Genomic DNA, 18,379 nt, shown 5'->3' on the forward strand with positions numbered 1-18,379 from the left:
AAAATCACCAGTTGCTGTGCACATTTGAACATTGAACATCATTTCTCCATGTAATCATTCAAAAATAAGTCTGCTGGAGCTGTCATTTCCTCAAGTAACATTTAGTGTGGTGCTATTGTTGATTCTGCAGTTGTAACTGAAACAAGATCAGCAAATGAGATGCCCATGATTGGTGGGGGGGGACCTGGAGACAATAGTGCACGCGCCCACTATGTTCCTAGTGAAACGGCACCACCTTGTGGACATGCAGTGCTAATGCAGTGCTGATGCTGCAGTGCTTGGAGTCGGCGGTGCACACAGACTTTAGAGACATACTAGTCATTAAGTGTCTTTATGAGAGCCTCACGTGGGGTCTCTGTGGTGCTGGGGTGAGCCTTGTGGACTTGGGGAGGATCAGAGTAATGCAGAGTTTCAATGCTGTTGAGAAGCATTCATCATGTCCTTCACATCAACAGGAGCTTAGCAGTGCTTTCTCTTTGACAAGAGTCTTTTGCGAGACGCCTCACCTAGGGACAAACTCTCCCTTCTCTCTCTCTCTCTCTCTCACTCACTCACTCACTCACTCACTCACACACTCACTCACTCACTCACACACTCACACACACACACACACACACACACACACACACACATATTCTTGATCTCGAATTCTTCTCCATGTCTTTTCGCTACTCATCTCCACTATCAGTCTCTTGTTTCGATCAGTTTGCGAAACTTATGTTCCTCTTCCTCCTCTTCCTCCCACTTCCCCTCTCTCTCTCTCTCTCTCTCGTCTAGATGTGGTTGAGCGGGTGAAAGCTGCTTGTCTCAGACGGTCCACCTCCCATGCTCAGCCAAGCGTCCAGAGAGTTCTGGGAGGGCGCGTGCAAAGGGTTGTTCTCCGAGAGAGACAGCATCATTGCATAAGCCTGCGGGAGAAGACAGGTTGACTGTTGACAAGAGGAAACTGCATGGCTCAATGTTTTCAAACACTCATTTTTAGTAACATTTCTCTTTGTCCAATGACCTGTCAAGAAATTAAAGGACGGTTTTGGTTTAATACACCTCAGGTCTTATTTCTGTAACTTCCATCATTTCTATTGGTAATAAGAAGATCGTGTTATTATGTTATTATAAACCATGACTATCTTTTAAGTTCTTGACATTGTACCTTGTTATTATGTTTCATTAGACTGTTTTAAGACTGGAGATCACAGAAAAGATAAGAGCGGTTCACAGGTGATGTGTTAGTAGGTTAAGTGAGCGGAAAAGACGTGAGGGGGCAGGACAAGAGCCACCTTTTTATCAAGCACCTGACTGTATGAAAGGATCCATCTCATCCCCACACATTTTGTCCTTCCTCCTGTCTTATCAGAACAACATGCTCTTCCTGTCCCTCCCTCCTTTTTAGTGGTCATCCAAAAGCCAGTCACATACCTGGGTTTTAGCCTGCCTGTACAATGTCTCTTTCAATGCCTCCGACTCTAGCGAAGTGTTAAATATGTCTTTAACGTCAAAGGGCTGCTCTTCACTGGCTGCTTTACGTAACCCCTCCAGGCTCTTGGGAAAGCTGGGCAGACCCTCCAGGTCCAAGAGAGAGCCCTCCTCCTCTATACACCTGCACACCGGGGGATGGATGGACGGCAGAAATAGGGCAGTATGGATGGGTCAGTTGGTGGATGGATGGATGGATGGAAAGATAGACGTAGGGAAGGGATAGATGGAAAGTTAATGCGATGGTGGGGAGGAAATACAAAGGAGGAGGTTTAGGTGAAAGAAAACATGAAGAGAAAAGAAGAGGTACGATTAATAAAAGGACAGGCAGAGGGAATAAACTGGGAGAAGAAAAAAGAGAGAAGAGTAGGCGCAGAAGCTGACTTCACATGAACTAAACTGTCTGTCCTTCTCAGGATCTAGTGTTGTTTAGTGTTGACATTAGTTATAATGAAAGAAGGTATAACAGGCGGTTTCTGTTAAAAGGTTTGTTAACAGATACAATATATGGTGCACATTTGCTGTGTCTGTGAACCCTGACTCGTGTGGTTTTCTGTGTAGCTAACAAAATGAATACCTGCGAGTGTGTTCGTAGCTCATAGCTAATGGAGCCGCCTCCGTCTCTTCCTCCTCCTCGTCCTCATCGTACACTCCTGTTGTGACGGGAGATGGGGACTCGGGTGCCTCGTCGTGAGACTTCTCTGTCAGGCTGCCTTCTTCCTCCTCCTCGTCGTCGCCCTCCACTTCCTCTTCCTCCTCCTCCAGCCCCTGGAGCCCTAGCTTGGAGTTGGACAAACTGTGGCTGGGTGGGCGCTCCTCTTCTGCCTGGTCTGACCTGCAGAGGGATCAGAGTAGAGAGTGTTACTAATGTCGGCAACCGTTTCTGAAACCATTGACTTTTTTCGTCCAGTATTAGTGACATTTCAGGATAAGAAAGAGGCATGTAAAGTTATGTTTATCCAGTCTGTGGTGCTGCATGTTCTCAAACAAAAGTTTCTAAAATTGTGAAAAGCAACAAACATAAGTTGTCTGAAACAACTTTTAGTCAGCTCTCTTAGCTTCCAGAAGAAGTTACTATGACCTACCTAGCTATTCAGGGAGGGTAGTGTAGTAGCCAGGGTTTAGTAGTAAATCGCAGAGTGCTCTTTTATTGGTTACGTCTCTACTTATTTTAATTTGTTCTCTGAGCGGCATGTCCTGTCTAGAGCTGGGTGGCTGTTACCGTTTTCCACCCATCCAAAGACATGACTCATCACAAGCAGAGAGAGAAACATAAATAATCTGTTGACAGCACAACTCCAGTGTCCACACAAACAACATGGGTGCCGACAGTCTGCCCGGAGCGCTTTTTAAACGGCCCACGGAATGATTAATTGACCGGCTCCTCAGAAGCAGCGCAGGAGATGGCCCGCTTCAGACCGCTTCCTCTACAGCCTGTAATGGTGGAACATACTGTGTGTGACTGAAGGAAGACGATGGCTGACCTGCAAACAGGCTATCAGCACGCCACCATTATGACCTGCCATCTGTACATTTTCCAGCCAGCACAGCACCCCCCCCCCCCATCACCCCCAGACCACGATGTCATGGCTCATGATATCATTTCCTCTGGGACGGCAAATTTACCCTCTATATTTTTTTTTTGCCACACAGTGGACATTTATCAAATCGGACAGGATTACCTCTGGGAAGGGGTGCACAGGGACAGGATTGGGTCACACACAGTGGGTGGGTAAATGCGGGTAGGGGGACTTTGGGGGGAAAAAAAGTTCTCCTCTTTCAATCTAGATTAAATATCACCATAATCAAATTGCAGAGCTGGTTGGCGGGGGAAAAAGTCCATGCCTGTGTGCGGAGAAAGAAGCGTACCTCTGACATAGGGGGCCCTGGGTTTTGTCATTTAGTCTAAACACGTCAGTTGGGTGTTTGTGTTAGCAGGCCAGGGGTATGGATATAGCAGTATGGGGGAAGAGCTCCATCATCAGTGGATCTCCTGGACATGTACCTCAACCTGAATCCCCCTCAGGGTCCAAACTGCCAGCCATTGTAGCCCAGTTCCAGGCAAGGAACCAGCCTCAATTGTAGTTTTATCCAAACCATAGATCTGAAGCCATGGCCTGGGTCCTCGTTCCAGCCTTAATTAAGACCTGGATTATGGTCCCGAGGAGACAGATACTTCCTAACTTTTTTGTTTGCAACTTCCCACCTTCAGAACAGCAATGCTGCCTCAGCATATATGACGTCCCCGGCTTGGAAACCGGTCAAACAAAGTTTTCATGTGAAAACAAGAGCTACCATGGACTTTTATTTTGACTGGCTATGCTGTATGCCCGTTATACTGGCTGTTGCGAGGGCGGTTTAGAGCGATTACAGATAGTCATCCATGAATGTGTGTTTGCGTTCTGTGTTTGACTTCAGTCACTCAGGGGGGAGAATAAACAGTGGGCTGTCTGGTGGGAGGACAGAAAGCATAATACTTAGTCTGAATTACAGATATTAAAATGTCAGGTCAGCTTGTTGTGGATGAGACTCAGTATTGATCCCAGATGGCAGAGGGGCTAAATTGCCACTGGGTCTGCTGGCCATAATGCGTGTTGACAAGAGGGAGGGGGGATGATGGAAGAAGAGACAGACAGAAAGTGAGACTACCAGAAAGGAATTCACATTGAGAGAGAGAGAGAGAGAGAGAGAGAGAGAGAGACAGAGAGAGAGAGAGATGAAGAGTGTATAGAGTCAAGGAAAGAGGCAAACCACTGACTGAAAGAGAAAAACATTTACCCCCTTTTCTTTTCCGATACCCTCTTCTTGCCTGAAACCTCTGCTGCTTCCCACCGACTGAGCTGCTAACACTGAAAGCATTTCAGCTGACCTTTTCCTCCACTGGCCAGAGTGGCTGTTTTCATCATTTTACAAGCAGGTTATGGTCTTTAGAGTGCACACAGGATGATCACCCCTGCCAGAGTTACTAGTAAGCATGTAAATTGAACAACTACAGCGGCATACAGCAGGTATAAATTGTAATTCTTCACAAAGACAGCTCTAATAAAAGATTAGACATGGCTGAAACGTATCAAACTGGAAAAACTTAGATGGTTGAGATAGACTCGCACTGGTGGAGGGGCAATATGAAATGAGCTGGGTCCCAGTTCCATACTACAAACAACTCTAAGCAGGTTTTAAGTTATGTAATGCTTTCACAATGGCAAGATGAAAAAATTCTATATTAAAAAATTCAGAATGCACACTAACATCTGCCTGAATGTTTGTGTGCTGTTGAAATACGCCTTTGTCCCACAATGCAGTGCACAAAAGACAATTAGAAGCAACTAACAGCTGCAAAAGTTTCCCTTTCAGCAGCTACAGACAGATCTTAGAAAATAAACAAACAAAAGTATTACACCTTTGAAAAAACATTTTATTTTGTAAAACTGAATTAATCCTAAATGTTAGTTAATCCAACTGCAACTACTGTCGGTATGGAACTGGTAGGAAGCTCTGATGTTGTTGACTATTGCCATACAAATTCAAGCCACTAGAGAGCACTGTGCACCAAGTACTAGCATGTACAGTATGTTGTTGTGTGCAGGGAGAAGGAAGAAGAACTAAGAGCACAACTGTTGCTTCTAGTTGAATAACATATGTGTGTTTGTTCCTGCTTTTCCAAACCTGTCAGGTCAACATGTCCTGATAAGAGGAGAGAAGTGAGGACATTTTAACAGTTCTTTTTGCTTTGGAGTTAGTATTACAGTTAGATTTAGGATGAGGTTGGGGTAAGAATCAGAGCTTGGCATAAAGAGGAGAGGGTTAGGCTCATGGATCAAATGTAATCACTGAAGGTCTTTGCAAAAATCAAATGTGGTCCGTGCGAGCGAGCTTTCTTGTTACCTCTTATCCGTGGAGCTGGAGGCCTGGTTCATCTCACTGTTGGAAATGAAGTTGCGGATTTCTGAGAAGTACGAGTCCTCCTTCTCATCTAAAAGTGCATGATTGTCTGGCTCGGAGTTTGGGGAGGAGATGGTGGTTCCTAGGTTGGAAAGCATCCCGGACTGTTGGCTCACTGTTGGGGAAAGCGTGTAGACACACACACACACACACACACACACACACACACACACACACACACACACACACACACACACACACACAACCAACCAAACACACCAGCGTGATTAGTTTGATGATCATCAGACATACATAATAGACAAGTTTAAGGAAAATGCTAAATATTATGAGGGTCATTATACACATTTTAATATTAAATCACAAAGCTGAGATTGTGCATTTTTTGGTGAAAACTTTGTGAACATATTTTGACAAACAGGATAATGTTCATGGAATTTTGCGTAGAAGATAAAAAAAAAGGTTAAAAGGCAGAAGACAAGCCTTGTTACATTTTGACAGAAAGGCTTTTATATCATTTGTGCTCTAAAGATTTCCAGCATACTTTTATATGACCCTGTCCTGAAGAGTATAAGGAGGAGTATCACACATGTGTTACATACTCATATACATGTATTGCATTTTATTTTGCTAATTTGCTTTGATTTTACGCCTTCATCAGATAGCAATGGTGTAATTTACAAAATATAGTAATAGTTGTGTTTGTGTTCAAGTTAAGGATGGTGTTGGGGTGCTTATAACATTTTGAATAAAAGATAATATACTCCAAATATACTGTTTTGCCAGCGGGAGCCAGTGAGTTTTTATAGTCGGTATCTTTACAATTATTGCAATTTGCAATAATTGCAATTTACATTGAATAATTTTAGCAGATCAGAATTAGGAATCAGTGTTCTAATCGAGGATACATCAGGAAAGAAAACATCTGATCAGTCTGCCACAATTAACTTGTTTAGGAATTGCCTCTTATTAACACACTCGTGTCAAACAATGGCAACCCTTACTATTTGAGGTATTTAGTTTGTATGTTGGTGAAGTCACAGCATCACTGGGAACAAGTTGCATGAGGTGGAAACCGAGTGTACGCCTTGTTTCATTTCATGAATGAGTCATTTTGAATTTAGAAATGTTTAAAGAATGGATCACTTGGATGTAAATGCTCAAATACGCAACCATTCAGGTCCTAAAGTTTGTGTTCCATCCATATTCATTCCATGCTACACATAAAAAGGCTGTTTTTGGCAACATAGTAGGAAAAGCAAGTGTGAATTCTTTAATCAAGTGGTTTTCCTACTTTAAATCATCCGCAAAGCCAAGCTAAACATTTATTGGGATGAAGATATAACATTTTCCAAATGGGTAATGTGAGCCATTCATTATTCAGTCCATTAACATAACACAAAACAGCAAGTGTTTAATAACTACATTTCAGTTCTCATAGCGTCACTTTTCAAAAAAATAATAGATGTTGCAAACTGACCAGGAATGTTCTCATGCTCGTGCTTTTTGAGATGGCGGTCAAGGTTGGTTTGCTGACCAAAGCAGCGGTTGCACAGGTGACACTTGAAGGGTTTCTCCTTGTTATGGATGTTGCGAACGTGGCGTTGAAGATTGGATGAGATGCTGAATGAGCGGTCACAGTATTTACACCTGCCAAAGGAGAACAGGAGCATGTGAATGTGGGTCAAAAGTGCAGCAGAGTGGAGTAGAGAGCAGGGACTGGCCTTCAACCAGAGATGAAGGCAGGGTTCATGGTGGTTTTATTATTCACCTGCTGAGGTGAGCAAGACACTCCTTAAGGCTCAACTTTTTTGTTAAAAAAAGAAGGATCAAATTGTTTTTCTTTTTGGGACACTTTTACAGGGAGCACAACTTTGAAAATATTTCAGTAATTGGAATAATGAAAAGACAATGAAAATGAGCTGCTGATTATGAGTTACAGTCCTGAAGAGTCAGTTGAAAAAATTATAATCATTTAAACTAGTGGTTGCGTTGCCAATGGTATTTTTTTAAATCCAGTTTTCATTGAATTTTATATGTTTTTCTACAATTTTCGGCAGGGATGAATCGATCCAATACCTCAACCCAGGGCATCTGGCAATACCAATCTCCAATCTGATCCCAGTGCTCTCTTTTTCCCCCCAAAGTAAAATCTTTATACCACAGGACGTGGTACTCATGGGGATCATTGTTATGCAAGTACAATTAGACCAGGAATAGCTGTGGCTCTAAAACCTGAGTCAGCAGCCCAGTGTCTGACAACATTATGGAAATGATCCCTACAGAGCCTTTTTGTTTAACCAGAAACAGAAGTCTCGCTCTGAAATCTCGCGAGAGGTGAGGGGGTGAACAGTGTTTCTGGTTAAACAAAAAGGATCTTACTCTTTAGCAAAAACATCTATCTTTGTAGGGATCATGTCAATAATGTTGTAAGACACTTCAAATAACAATCTGAGCCTGTCACTGGCAAAAACAAGCCCTTTTAGTGGACGTATTTTTGATGGCCGCAAGGATTACGTTGCAGCCATAGCAGCCCATTCGCAGCCTGTATTACTCATTTAGACACCAACATTTATAACTAGGGCCTCAGTTTAAAAACATGGGAATTTCCCTTTAATAAGAGCAGTATTGGCCCCTGATAACAATACAGCAGATTGTATAGGGGCATCCCTCATTTTTGCATTATCTGTCAATCACTATGTCTCCTGTTGATTCAGCCAAACAAGAACACAATGAAGTCTCTGAAAAAGCTGTGCCAAGCAAAGGGATGTTAAGTGTGGGGAATAGCAGTAAGACAACCAGACAAAGGGAAATATATCAAGGACAGAATGAGAGCAAAGTGCCTTTCATAAAGATTAAAGAGTACAATAACTAGAATAGGATACCTGTAGGGTTGTTCCCCTGTGTGTGTCCGCAAGTGTCTGGTGAGGTTTGCCGAACGAGGGAAGATTTTCCCACAGTACCTTGAAGGGAGAATGGACAGAAAGGCAAAGAAGAAGAAAGTAAGGATGATTTAGCAACTTAAAACATACAGTATGTATTTTATTGAAGTTTTATGCATGTAAACATCTGATCAACACTGGAAAATAACACGCTGCACCACAGGGCACTTACCTGCACGCGTAACGCTCTTTGCCCTTGCGGAGGATGGCGTCTGAGAGGGAGGGTGGCGGTGAACGGAAGTTGAACAGTGGATGGGCCGAGTGTTGCAGTGAGTTGGGCGGCGCATCCAGTTTTAGAGCACCAAAGCTCTCCAGCTTCTCTGTCATGTTCTCCATGGCTGACATCTGAGCAGGAAGATCATAATTAGATGGTAGAAAACAAAAAATATTTTAATGAGAATCAAGAGTGGATCACATTCATTCAAGCAGATTTTAGTATTACTTGTGTATTAAGGGTTTAATTAGAAACCTTGTAGTGACTAGCTCAATGCAGCAGCTCTGTCGTTACAGAAATTGGTTTTAGTTTGAATCACACCTCAAGAAAAGCCACTGAAACTGGTTTATCTATATGTGTATAGACATATATATATATGTATATATATATATATATATGTGGGTTTGTGTGCTTGTGTGTTACAAGAGAAAAGGAAGCATTGAAAACAAAGACACAATGTCAGAAAAAACAGGGAGCGAGGGAAAGAGACAGAGAGCGGAAGCTTTGAGGAAGCAGTATATCAGAGGTTAGCCTTGTTGTTTGTGCTAAAGGCGAGTCACCTCCATGACCTATAACACATTCACAATTGCTCAAGTACCATTCGTCCAGTACCCCCATCCCTCACCTCCAGCTTTAGCCAGTGCTTTGTTCTGTACCTCTTACTTTCTTCTGCCGAAGCTACTGTTGCAGGCCGGCAAACTGGCTAAATGAGGCATTCAAGAGCCCCGATTGGAGCCGTACAATATAGTTTGAGATACCCCCAACTGATAGCCACTTCCCCTCCCCTAGAAGCTTGTGAACAAAGGAGGCCAGTTATGTGGGAGTTTATTTGCCAAAAACAGCTTACATCCTTCCTTTTTTAGTGAATACGGGACGGGAGAGACACAGGGACAGACACCCCGTCTCAATGTGTTTATTCGCAGTCTGAGAACGGGCGGAGGGGGAGCGGGTGATTCCGTCATGAGACTGAATTAGAGGTGGCATTGTGTTTGGATCACTGGGAGTATCACAGCTGAGACACTCTGATATGAGAAGTTTTTTTACACGGGAGCCTGTGAAAACAATTCATTCTGGGGATATTGATCAATTACGAGATGATGCCTTCAAAAAAGGCAGGTCGCATTATCCAATGATGAATAATACAATGTTTAAGAGGAATATGAGTACAGGGTGAATGTATTTGAGAAGAGGTGCCACAAATTACATACATCACTCATGTGTAAAGGAATAACTATTACTATAGTACTATAAATAATTTCATATATATAAATACATGTGTACATTTATCTGTCTGCATATGCACCAAATTAGTGTATTGCAAAGTCACAGTTGATAGAGGACACAGATTTCCAGGTCAGATTAAACCGTTTCCCCAAGAGAGCCCCCCATTCTCCTGGAGACAAACACAGGATGTCCTTGATGGACACAGTGCTATTATCTAGCCAGCCAGCCAGCCAGCCAGCCAGCCACAGAGAAAAAAAAAAAACTTGGAGGGGGTTGAGTTATTAGCTGGCCTGTGGGCTCCCAGTGCATGAAACAATGCCACAACTAAGATTAGCGCGGCCAAGAGAGGCAGTTTGTTACAATTCAAATGGTTATTATTCTCTCTTTTATTAATACTATCATTCCTTGTAATCAAGATTTGTAGAGGTTGGGAGGGTCTGGGGACAGTCGAACAATGTGACTGATTATCAAAGGGGCTGCGATAACAGACTGTGTCTTCTGAAAAAGGTAGAAGTGACGAGGTACACAGGCGCCATTCAGTAAACAAAGGAAGAAATCATACCGAACCCTTGAGAAAATAACATCAACACTGTGGAATGATGGTGCATAGGGCCCTATCAATTCAGGTTGCAGCAGCGTGGGAGGCAGGAGTGAGGTATTTTCACATAATACATGGTTTGAAAATAATAGTCGATAGCATCTGGGAATAATCAGCCTGTATGCTATACCTGGAGGTCAATTGCCTTGTTTGGTATTCCCTTGCTGTAGTTTTTGTTCAAAGTACATGTACCATTTATTGTTTCTACTTAAGATTATACCAAGTGCCTTCCTAGATTTGAAATGTGTTTGTGTGTGTGCAGTAAACCTACCTGTGGATGGAAGAGTGGTGGTGAGGGCCTGAGGAACTTTTCCTTCAGAGCTCCTACAGGGTCGAGTAGCTTCCTCTTCTCCACCCTGCTGGACCAACAACAAGGCAGAGGGTTACGTACCAAGGTCAGACTTCATCTACAACCTCCAACCACACACTACACCAACCTCTACCTTCTTCAATGTGTGAACATAAAAGTGTTTTTTGTTGCTCAGTTTCTGGTCTAATTGGGGCTGAAATACCTGTATATGGGGTCCATGAAGAATGCTGAGGGCTTGGCGTAGTGCAGGGGTGGCGGCTGGTGTGGCTGTGCCTGGGGCTGCTGGTGCTGGACGATGGAGGATTGGTGCAATAACTGGGAATGGGGGTGTGAAAACCCAGCTGGGATTTCATCCTTGATGGAGACCCCCTTTCCAGCCACAAAGATGTGATTCTTTCTATTTTGTGGCTCAGCTGCCACACCATTATGACCACTTCGGCTCCGGCTGCCAATACTGAGGTCCAAGGGCTGTTCTTCACCACTAGATATTGCTAAAGGTCCACTACTGCTCCCAGAACTACTGTTGGGGTTTGAGGGGTTTGTTGGGGTGGGAGGAGCTAACTTGGTCTCCTTGGACTTTGTGGTGAGATCAAACGGTGACTCCGCTGTGGAAGCAGGAGCTCCTGGGGCACCAGAAATCATCTTGTGCAGCTGCTCGCGAGGGGACTTGGGCAAGAACATGCTAGGATTGAGGGCACCTCGATCAGCGTTGAAGGGATAGAGGGAGTTGTGGAAGTTGGGCAGGAACTGGAAGGGAAACATGGAATGGTAGGGCAATGGACCCATCTTTTTATCCTGATGAAGACCAATCAAACCTGGACCAAAATATTTCTCAGCAATAGAGGCGATGGCTTTGATGGAATCTGTGGTGACTGCATTGGCATTTGTGGTGGTGGGTGGGAGGGCTTGCTCATCAGGTGGAGGGAAGAAGGAGTGCTGGGATGATGCAGAAGAGAGAAAGGGACGATCAATAGAAAGGTTCCCCGAACTAGACACGGCTGATATCAACACACTGTTCGTGTCTTCAAACTGGTGACCTTCTTGACTAGATACGGCCCCAGACGACTTCCTTCTTTTACCACTTCGCTCACGTTCACTCTCTCCATCACTCTCTAGGTCAGAACCATCACCTGAAGCTGTACCAGTGGTGGTGTCCAAATCTGTCCCACTTGTGGTATTAACGTCTTCAAGGTCACTACCATCAGACATGTCTGCCATCTTAGATTTAGGTTTGGCTTCTCCACTAGAAGACAAATCCACTTTGTTCTCTTTCTCTTTGTCTTCCAGCTGACTCAAACTGTGACCGCCATTGCTGTTTGTGGAGCTAACCAGGGACAATGGAGGGGCATCTAGGGGACTCCGCGGCAGTTTCACCTCCTGACTGCTGCACCCAAGAGGGCTCTTTATTAATGAACTGGCCGGCAATAAAGGTGGGCGCGGATACAGTGATGGGGGGAAGATACCTGGGAAACCATGTGGGAGAGATGGGAAGCCATGGGGTCCTGGGGAAAAGGGCAAGCCAGCGTGAGGGTGAGGTCGGGAGGGAAAGTAGTCAGTGAAGCCTAAACCTGACTGGTTTAGACCTGCAAGGTGGGGATGGTGGGACTTGGCCTTAACCATGATGGGGCTGGAGCTCATGGGGATGCCAGGGTTGAACATCCCTGCTGGAGAGCCATAATGGTTTTTGCCCTCACAGAAGCGACGATGTTTGTTGAGGGAGGAGGTAGTGCTGAACAACTGCCCACAGTCCTTACACTTGATCTGGGTGCGGCAGTCAGCATGCATTCGTTTGTGGCGGCAGAGGTTAGAGAACTGGGTGTAGGATTTGTGGCACACCTCGCCTGGGGGAGCAAAAAGACGCAGCCCATCAGGGCCTGGTTAAACCCATTTTAACACTGTCTCTAACTTTGTATACCAAATCATCATCAACACATACATCTGAATGGAAACTGCAGATGAAAAAGCTCTAGAAAGGAAGGGACTGTTTTCTATTAATTAAACTAATTCAGTCATTATCTACTTGTAGCTCCATGTACTTTACTACCAAATAATTACTAAACATGTGCAAGAAAGTTCATAAAATCCATATAATTTAATTACCTTCAAGAGAGCAAAAAATAGGTCTCTAATCCATAATTAAAACTTATGTATCAACAATCTCTTTCTTTTTTTTCATTACTGTAAAGTTGTCCAAACTATTTGAAACTATATGTCAAGTATGTTTTGCAAGAAAAAAAGCACAATCAAAAAAGTCAAATATATTATTTACAGTACATAATTAACTTAATAGCAATAGAAATATGATCCCTTGACCTGTGTGCTTGGTTCAGATGATGTAAACAGGATCAAAAAGTTGGTGTACATGGAGAAGAAAGAGACTGCAGGCTGATGGAGAAGTAGATGAGGTGGAAGAAAAGAGGTGTAAAATAAAAGAATAATGTGGTGATTAACTTCCAAAGCTCTCACTTACAGATAAAGGGTTTGACACTGCTGTGAATGTGCTTATGCTGCTTGAGGCCTGACGAGGTGGCAAAGGTCTTGCCACACTCAGGACACGTGTGAGCGCGTGCCCCCACGTGCTGGGAGCGGATGTGGCGTTGAAGGTTGCTGGGATCTGTGAACACCTGAAATTTGAAATAAGCGTATAAAAATACAATGTACACCATAATTAACAATGCAGAAAAATATATATTTTCCCCTTTTGTATTATATTTTGCCATTGTTAGCATTGTTAATGGAAATATAGTTTTCATTGCTTTAATATCTATACAATAGATGTTGTTTCAGAATTACCAAATCTATGTCCAGTACCATTATGAATGAAGCCTAAAAATCAAGACCAGCAGAATTTCTGAAGCAGATAAAGCCTGTGTGTCCTGTGCACAACTTACGTGCCGGGTATGCTGTACCTTATCACAGTTTTCACACTCAAAGCGCTTGCCACTGTCATGTGACATCTGGTGACGGATGAGGTTGGACTTCCAGTTGAAGGCTTTGGGGCACTGGTCACACTTGTACTCCCTCTCCTCTGTATGGACTATCATGTGTTGGCCCAGACTTGATAAGAAGAGCACAAGCTTATCAGTGAATTCAAATCATCATACAAGGCACACTTTTAACAGGATAAGTTGACTGTCTCCTAGAAATTGTCATCACGTGTCTGTGTACCTGTACTCATTTGGGAAGATCTTCTCACAGTCTTTACACTCGTGGACGGGCTCGTCGCTGTCCTCACGTTCCTGTTTGAAGTCCTCTCTCAGTGTATCGAAGATGGAGCCGGTACTGGAGCACGAATACTTCTGGTGCCGCCGCAGCTCAAGTGTTGAGGAGAACAGCTCATCACAGTCTTCACAGCGGTACATCTGCTCGTCTGCACACACACACACACACACACACACACACACATAAGCATAGATTTGTTTAGCCATCACACAATGCAGCTCCCTGAAATATACAATACACATTGAAATCCACTTAAAATGCTTGAAGAAAACGTTTTCACACGTTTGACATGAACAATACATTTGTTTTTAATTATATAGTTTGATATTAGGAGTCTACCTGTGAAAAAAACTACAAAATGCCTTATTTATTTCTGTTGTCAAATCTGGATTTTTCAGTTTCACCATTCTTTAAGATAATATCTATCTTATATATTATCCTATAAAGTATCTTAAATGATAAAGTTAAGTAGCTCTTTTTACATGCTAATATTTTTCTAATAAAACTAAACTGAACAAAAAAGTCCACATAAAATGGTAAATGGGTGCATTTATATAGAGCTTCTATCCAAAGCGCTTAACAACAAAGATAAAGAGCATAATGTCAAAAACTCTAACACTCTCCAATTTTATCGTCACAAAAACCAACTGTAGATTTCTGGATTAGGACAAAAATATATTTTGTACTATGGGCTTGTCAACATTTTTAGACAGTAACTGAGACAACTCATAGTGTTAATGGAGGACGTTTAATTGTCTCCACTAGCTTTTAATGTATGCAAAAAAAAATTACTACATTTTATGGGAGTCAAGACAAAACCAACTTTGCTGTGCACGAAGAAACAATGAAGTGCTGGTTTGCATCCCATTATTTACTAACTCCTGTGGGTTGCAAGATGCAGAACCAAACTGTTGATACTACTAAACAACAACTAAAATCGATTGCCGATCTGTGTGTTAGTTACAGCTAAAGAGACCATTCAAATGGTAAAAGAAACAATCCCGCAATTGACATTCACATAAAACAGAAATCAATTAGCAGTGAAATGTAGCCTTCTTTAACACAGTTAATTGCTTGTTAAAGCAAGTGTTTGCTTGAGACTGAAGGTGTAATAGCACACAGGGGAAACAATAGGGGCTGGTCTTCCCCTTCCATGTTGATAACCTTTACAATACTTCTCACCACCAAGGTCAAATGCATAAAACTCGGGCCAGCTCTTTCAATAGCAAGTTCCTGAGTCAGACGCCAAGTTCAACAGATCAGGGGAAAGCCCCGCGGAGTGTCTCGGTGCACGGGCATAAATGTGTGTGTGTGTGTGTTTATGTAAACATTTCCCAAAAAGAATGAGCCATAAGGAACAGAGGTAAGCAGGGGCACAGTGGCGCCAACCCCGTGGTGATTTCAGCGCCAACCTGCCATACCCTCTTTGCCATGACCCAAGCGGCCAACGCCTGAGTCGCCCATCCATCATTTCAAGCTGCACTAAATGAGTTTATCCAAAATGACTTACAGTGCATGGCTCACCTGTTTTCTACTGCATGTGACCGTTTATCCAGCTGGAACTTCTTGGACACATTAAAAGGGCATTAGTGTAGCAACATCAATGTGTCTAACCTTGGGGAGAAGGATAAACGACCTTCTGGTCAATGGGCCATTACACTGAGCTCAAATGCTAAACTAACTCCCTCACTTTGACACCAATGTGAGAGATGACACGCTTTGTCTGGCACCTTTAAGAGTGGATAATGTTTATTTCACACATAATGCCAATAAACTTTGCTGAATCTAAATATATGCAAAAATACTTGCAAACTCCTCTTGCAACAGGAGCATGGGTGTTGATAAAAACATCTAAGAGTGGATACTCAGGTGTGCATGTGTGTGTTTCAGTGAGGGTGCACATGAATAAAGGGTGCTTGAATGTGTGCCTGTGTTTTTTCAGTTAGTCTGGTCTGGGTGGGTGGGGTGTGGTGGGGTTATAAAGGGGGAGAGTAATAGCTCTCAGGGAGACGAAGGGAAGCACAATTATGTGCAGTTTAGCAGCTAATCTGGGAGCATGGGTGAGGTCCCAGGGGACTCCTCAAGTCCTCTACTTCAAATTCCTTCTCCGATAAGCCAGACACAGAGAGCAGGGCTGCACTGCCAAACTCCCACTCAGCCCTGCTACCTTTCTCTCTCTCTCTCTCTCTCTCTCTCTCTCTCTCTCTCACACACACACACACACACACATAAATACATGGAGGCAAGCACACAAAACAGACACTCTCATCCCTACAGTAGGTGGACTTTGACAATCTCTCTTTGTCCTCCTCTCTCTCTGCTTTTCTGTCTCTCTCACTCACAAATAAATATCTTAAAACAGCGGACAGACTGTTGTGCTTTTTCTTTTTCTATCTGCCTTCTCTCTCACGCCAACACACAACGCCAAATACTTTGGCACTGACACATTCTGGCAGGTGGAGTGTCTCTCTTCTCTCTATATATTTCACATACATAAGATTCACACAGAGGAATTGAACAAATCATTTACAAGTCTGCTCCACCTTTGACGCACTCCCACAACATGCCAATCTGCTTCTTTTCAATAATCAAGCTTGCTTTGAGCTCCCGTTTCCTCCTGTTCCTTTGGCATGGAGATCTAATGCATAAACTGTGCATCATGCAGTGGGAAAAGCTGGTGAACCGCAGAGCATCTCACGAACATCTTGTCCTCCCCTCCACTCTTTTATAACCAATGACAAGTAAGAGTAATCTGATTTTTTTTTTCTCTTTTTTTCATCCGTGGTTCCAGAAAGACTGGAAACACAGCAAAACAATGTTACCTGACAACAGCAGTTCACCACAATAAGTCCAAGATGTTTAAAGAAACACAGCGGAACTACGGCCCCTTTTCCGCTTAAGTGAACTTTGAAAGAAAAGCCCAGATTGACAGTGAGCAGCTGTCCAAAGTTAGATTATGAGATAGTATATTGGACATAATCAGTCTGAGGTATGGAGGCACGGTTGGAAGGTAGTGAGCAGCCTTCAGTGAATCAGGTTACCCACTCAAAAAGGAAAACGGGTGGGTGAGAGCACCTAAAAAACATGAGGCAGTCTGAAATGGGAGCAAATCTGCAGACAACAGCAAGGTGAGCCTCTATTGCACAGGAGCATGCAGATTTTAGTGTTAAAGCAAAGGTCAAACTAAAATACACAGGCATTTATTTGGAAGATAAATATATAGATCCGAAATTATAGGCTATATCAATTATTTTATTTGACACCACTGACTCAACAGCCAGTGTAAGGGTGTAGGATTTTAATTTGCATAATCTTTAACGCGCCTAACTAAAAATGTGGGCTAAAAGAGACTGGATTAACAAAAAGAAAACACGTGCTTTTTGAACAGGAATATTATAAATACCACTACAAACAACGTGAATAGGGTTGATCAACAGTTTTGGGGTTTTCGGAAAGCGGGGCCGGTTCCCAGGGCCATCAAGTCACTAAACACATGGCAAAGTCAGTGAGGCTGATACCATATTACCCTAATGGCCACTAAAACTTCTGAAGTTGAAGTTCTGGGTACAAACTGCCACTTTGACTTATGAATAACAAGATGTTATTATTATTATTATTATTATTATTATTATTACAACATTGTTTGACCGATGTGATAAATATAATTCTAAACGCTCGGCTTAAAAATCCTGAGTGCTCCCATATAATCTGCTTTTAAGGATATGGCTTCCTCATAATTTCTCTTTGATCTCGGCTTTCCGTTAACATAAAATGTCTACTCACTTACGATGGAATATGGCAAGTGCCAATTGACGCCCTAATACAGTATTTCAGGCGCAGAGGCCCATTACACTGCAGCACTGTACGCGCACAATTCAGACCAGGCTATAGCCTTCATTATTGGCAGGCCTATTTTAAATGACAGGTCCAAAACGGCCTTCAACCATGATGCTTTAATGCGGGATTTAATTCCATCCTGGAAATTTATGATTCGAATAATTCACATTTCTTGAGCAAAAAAAAAATTGAATAAAAATAAACGTCTTGGAGGGAGTGATGGTGTCTTTTCCCCCCGTCACATTAGCGAGGTTATGGAGTGTGTTGGCCACGACAGCAGCACAGGATGCAGGTTGGAGTTTGTTTAAAATGTGCGCTAATGACGCGCATTAATCTTACCTTGCAGGTTGGGTGCCATGGATCCCTCGGGGAAAATACCGTCCTTCATATACACTAAAAGCTCCTCCCCTGCTTCAATGTCCCGGACAGCTTTATAATAAATCTGAGGAGAGGGAGGAAGAGAGTGGGAGACTTTAACTTAAGGTCAAGATGGAATTAATAAGTCTGGACCCCCCCCGCCCCATATTTATTATCGCAGTTTAAGGAAGGGCCTGATGTTGAGATTGATACTATTAGCATATTAATATGGTTGTTATTAAGAAAATAAAATATCATGCATGCCTAAAATAAGATACATTATCCAGGAGTTATGGCAATAC

At 43.0% G+C, this 18,379-nt stretch overlaps 1 protein-coding gene across 1 annotated transcript; it reads right to left on the minus strand.

Moving 5' to 3' along the window:
• Positions 1 to 773: 773 nt before the first annotated feature.
• Positions 774 to 18,123, minus strand: prdm16 (PR domain containing 16). Its single transcript, XM_070910125.1, has 13 exons — positions 18,060 to 18,123; positions 13,830 to 14,031; positions 13,571 to 13,718; positions 13,132 to 13,285; positions 10,864 to 12,502; positions 10,623 to 10,710; positions 8,488 to 8,660; positions 8,259 to 8,336; positions 6,854 to 7,023; positions 5,359 to 5,530; positions 2,051 to 2,308; positions 1,417 to 1,597; positions 774 to 908 (listed from the first exon to the last, which is right to left on the minus strand). The coding sequence occupies exons 1-13, from the start codon at positions 18,106 to 18,108 to the stop codon at positions 774 to 776; spliced, it is 3,447 nt and encodes a 1,148-aa protein (XP_070766226.1). The 5' UTR covers positions 18,109 to 18,123.
• Positions 18,124 to 18,379: the final 256 nt, after the last annotated feature.

The sequence above is a fragment of the Enoplosus armatus genome, chromosome 8 (genome assembly GCF_043641665.1).
Source record: "Enoplosus armatus isolate fEnoArm2 chromosome 8, fEnoArm2.hap1, whole genome shotgun sequence".
Classification (NCBI taxonomy): Eukaryota; Metazoa; Chordata; class Actinopteri; order Centrarchiformes; family Enoplosidae; genus Enoplosus; species Enoplosus armatus.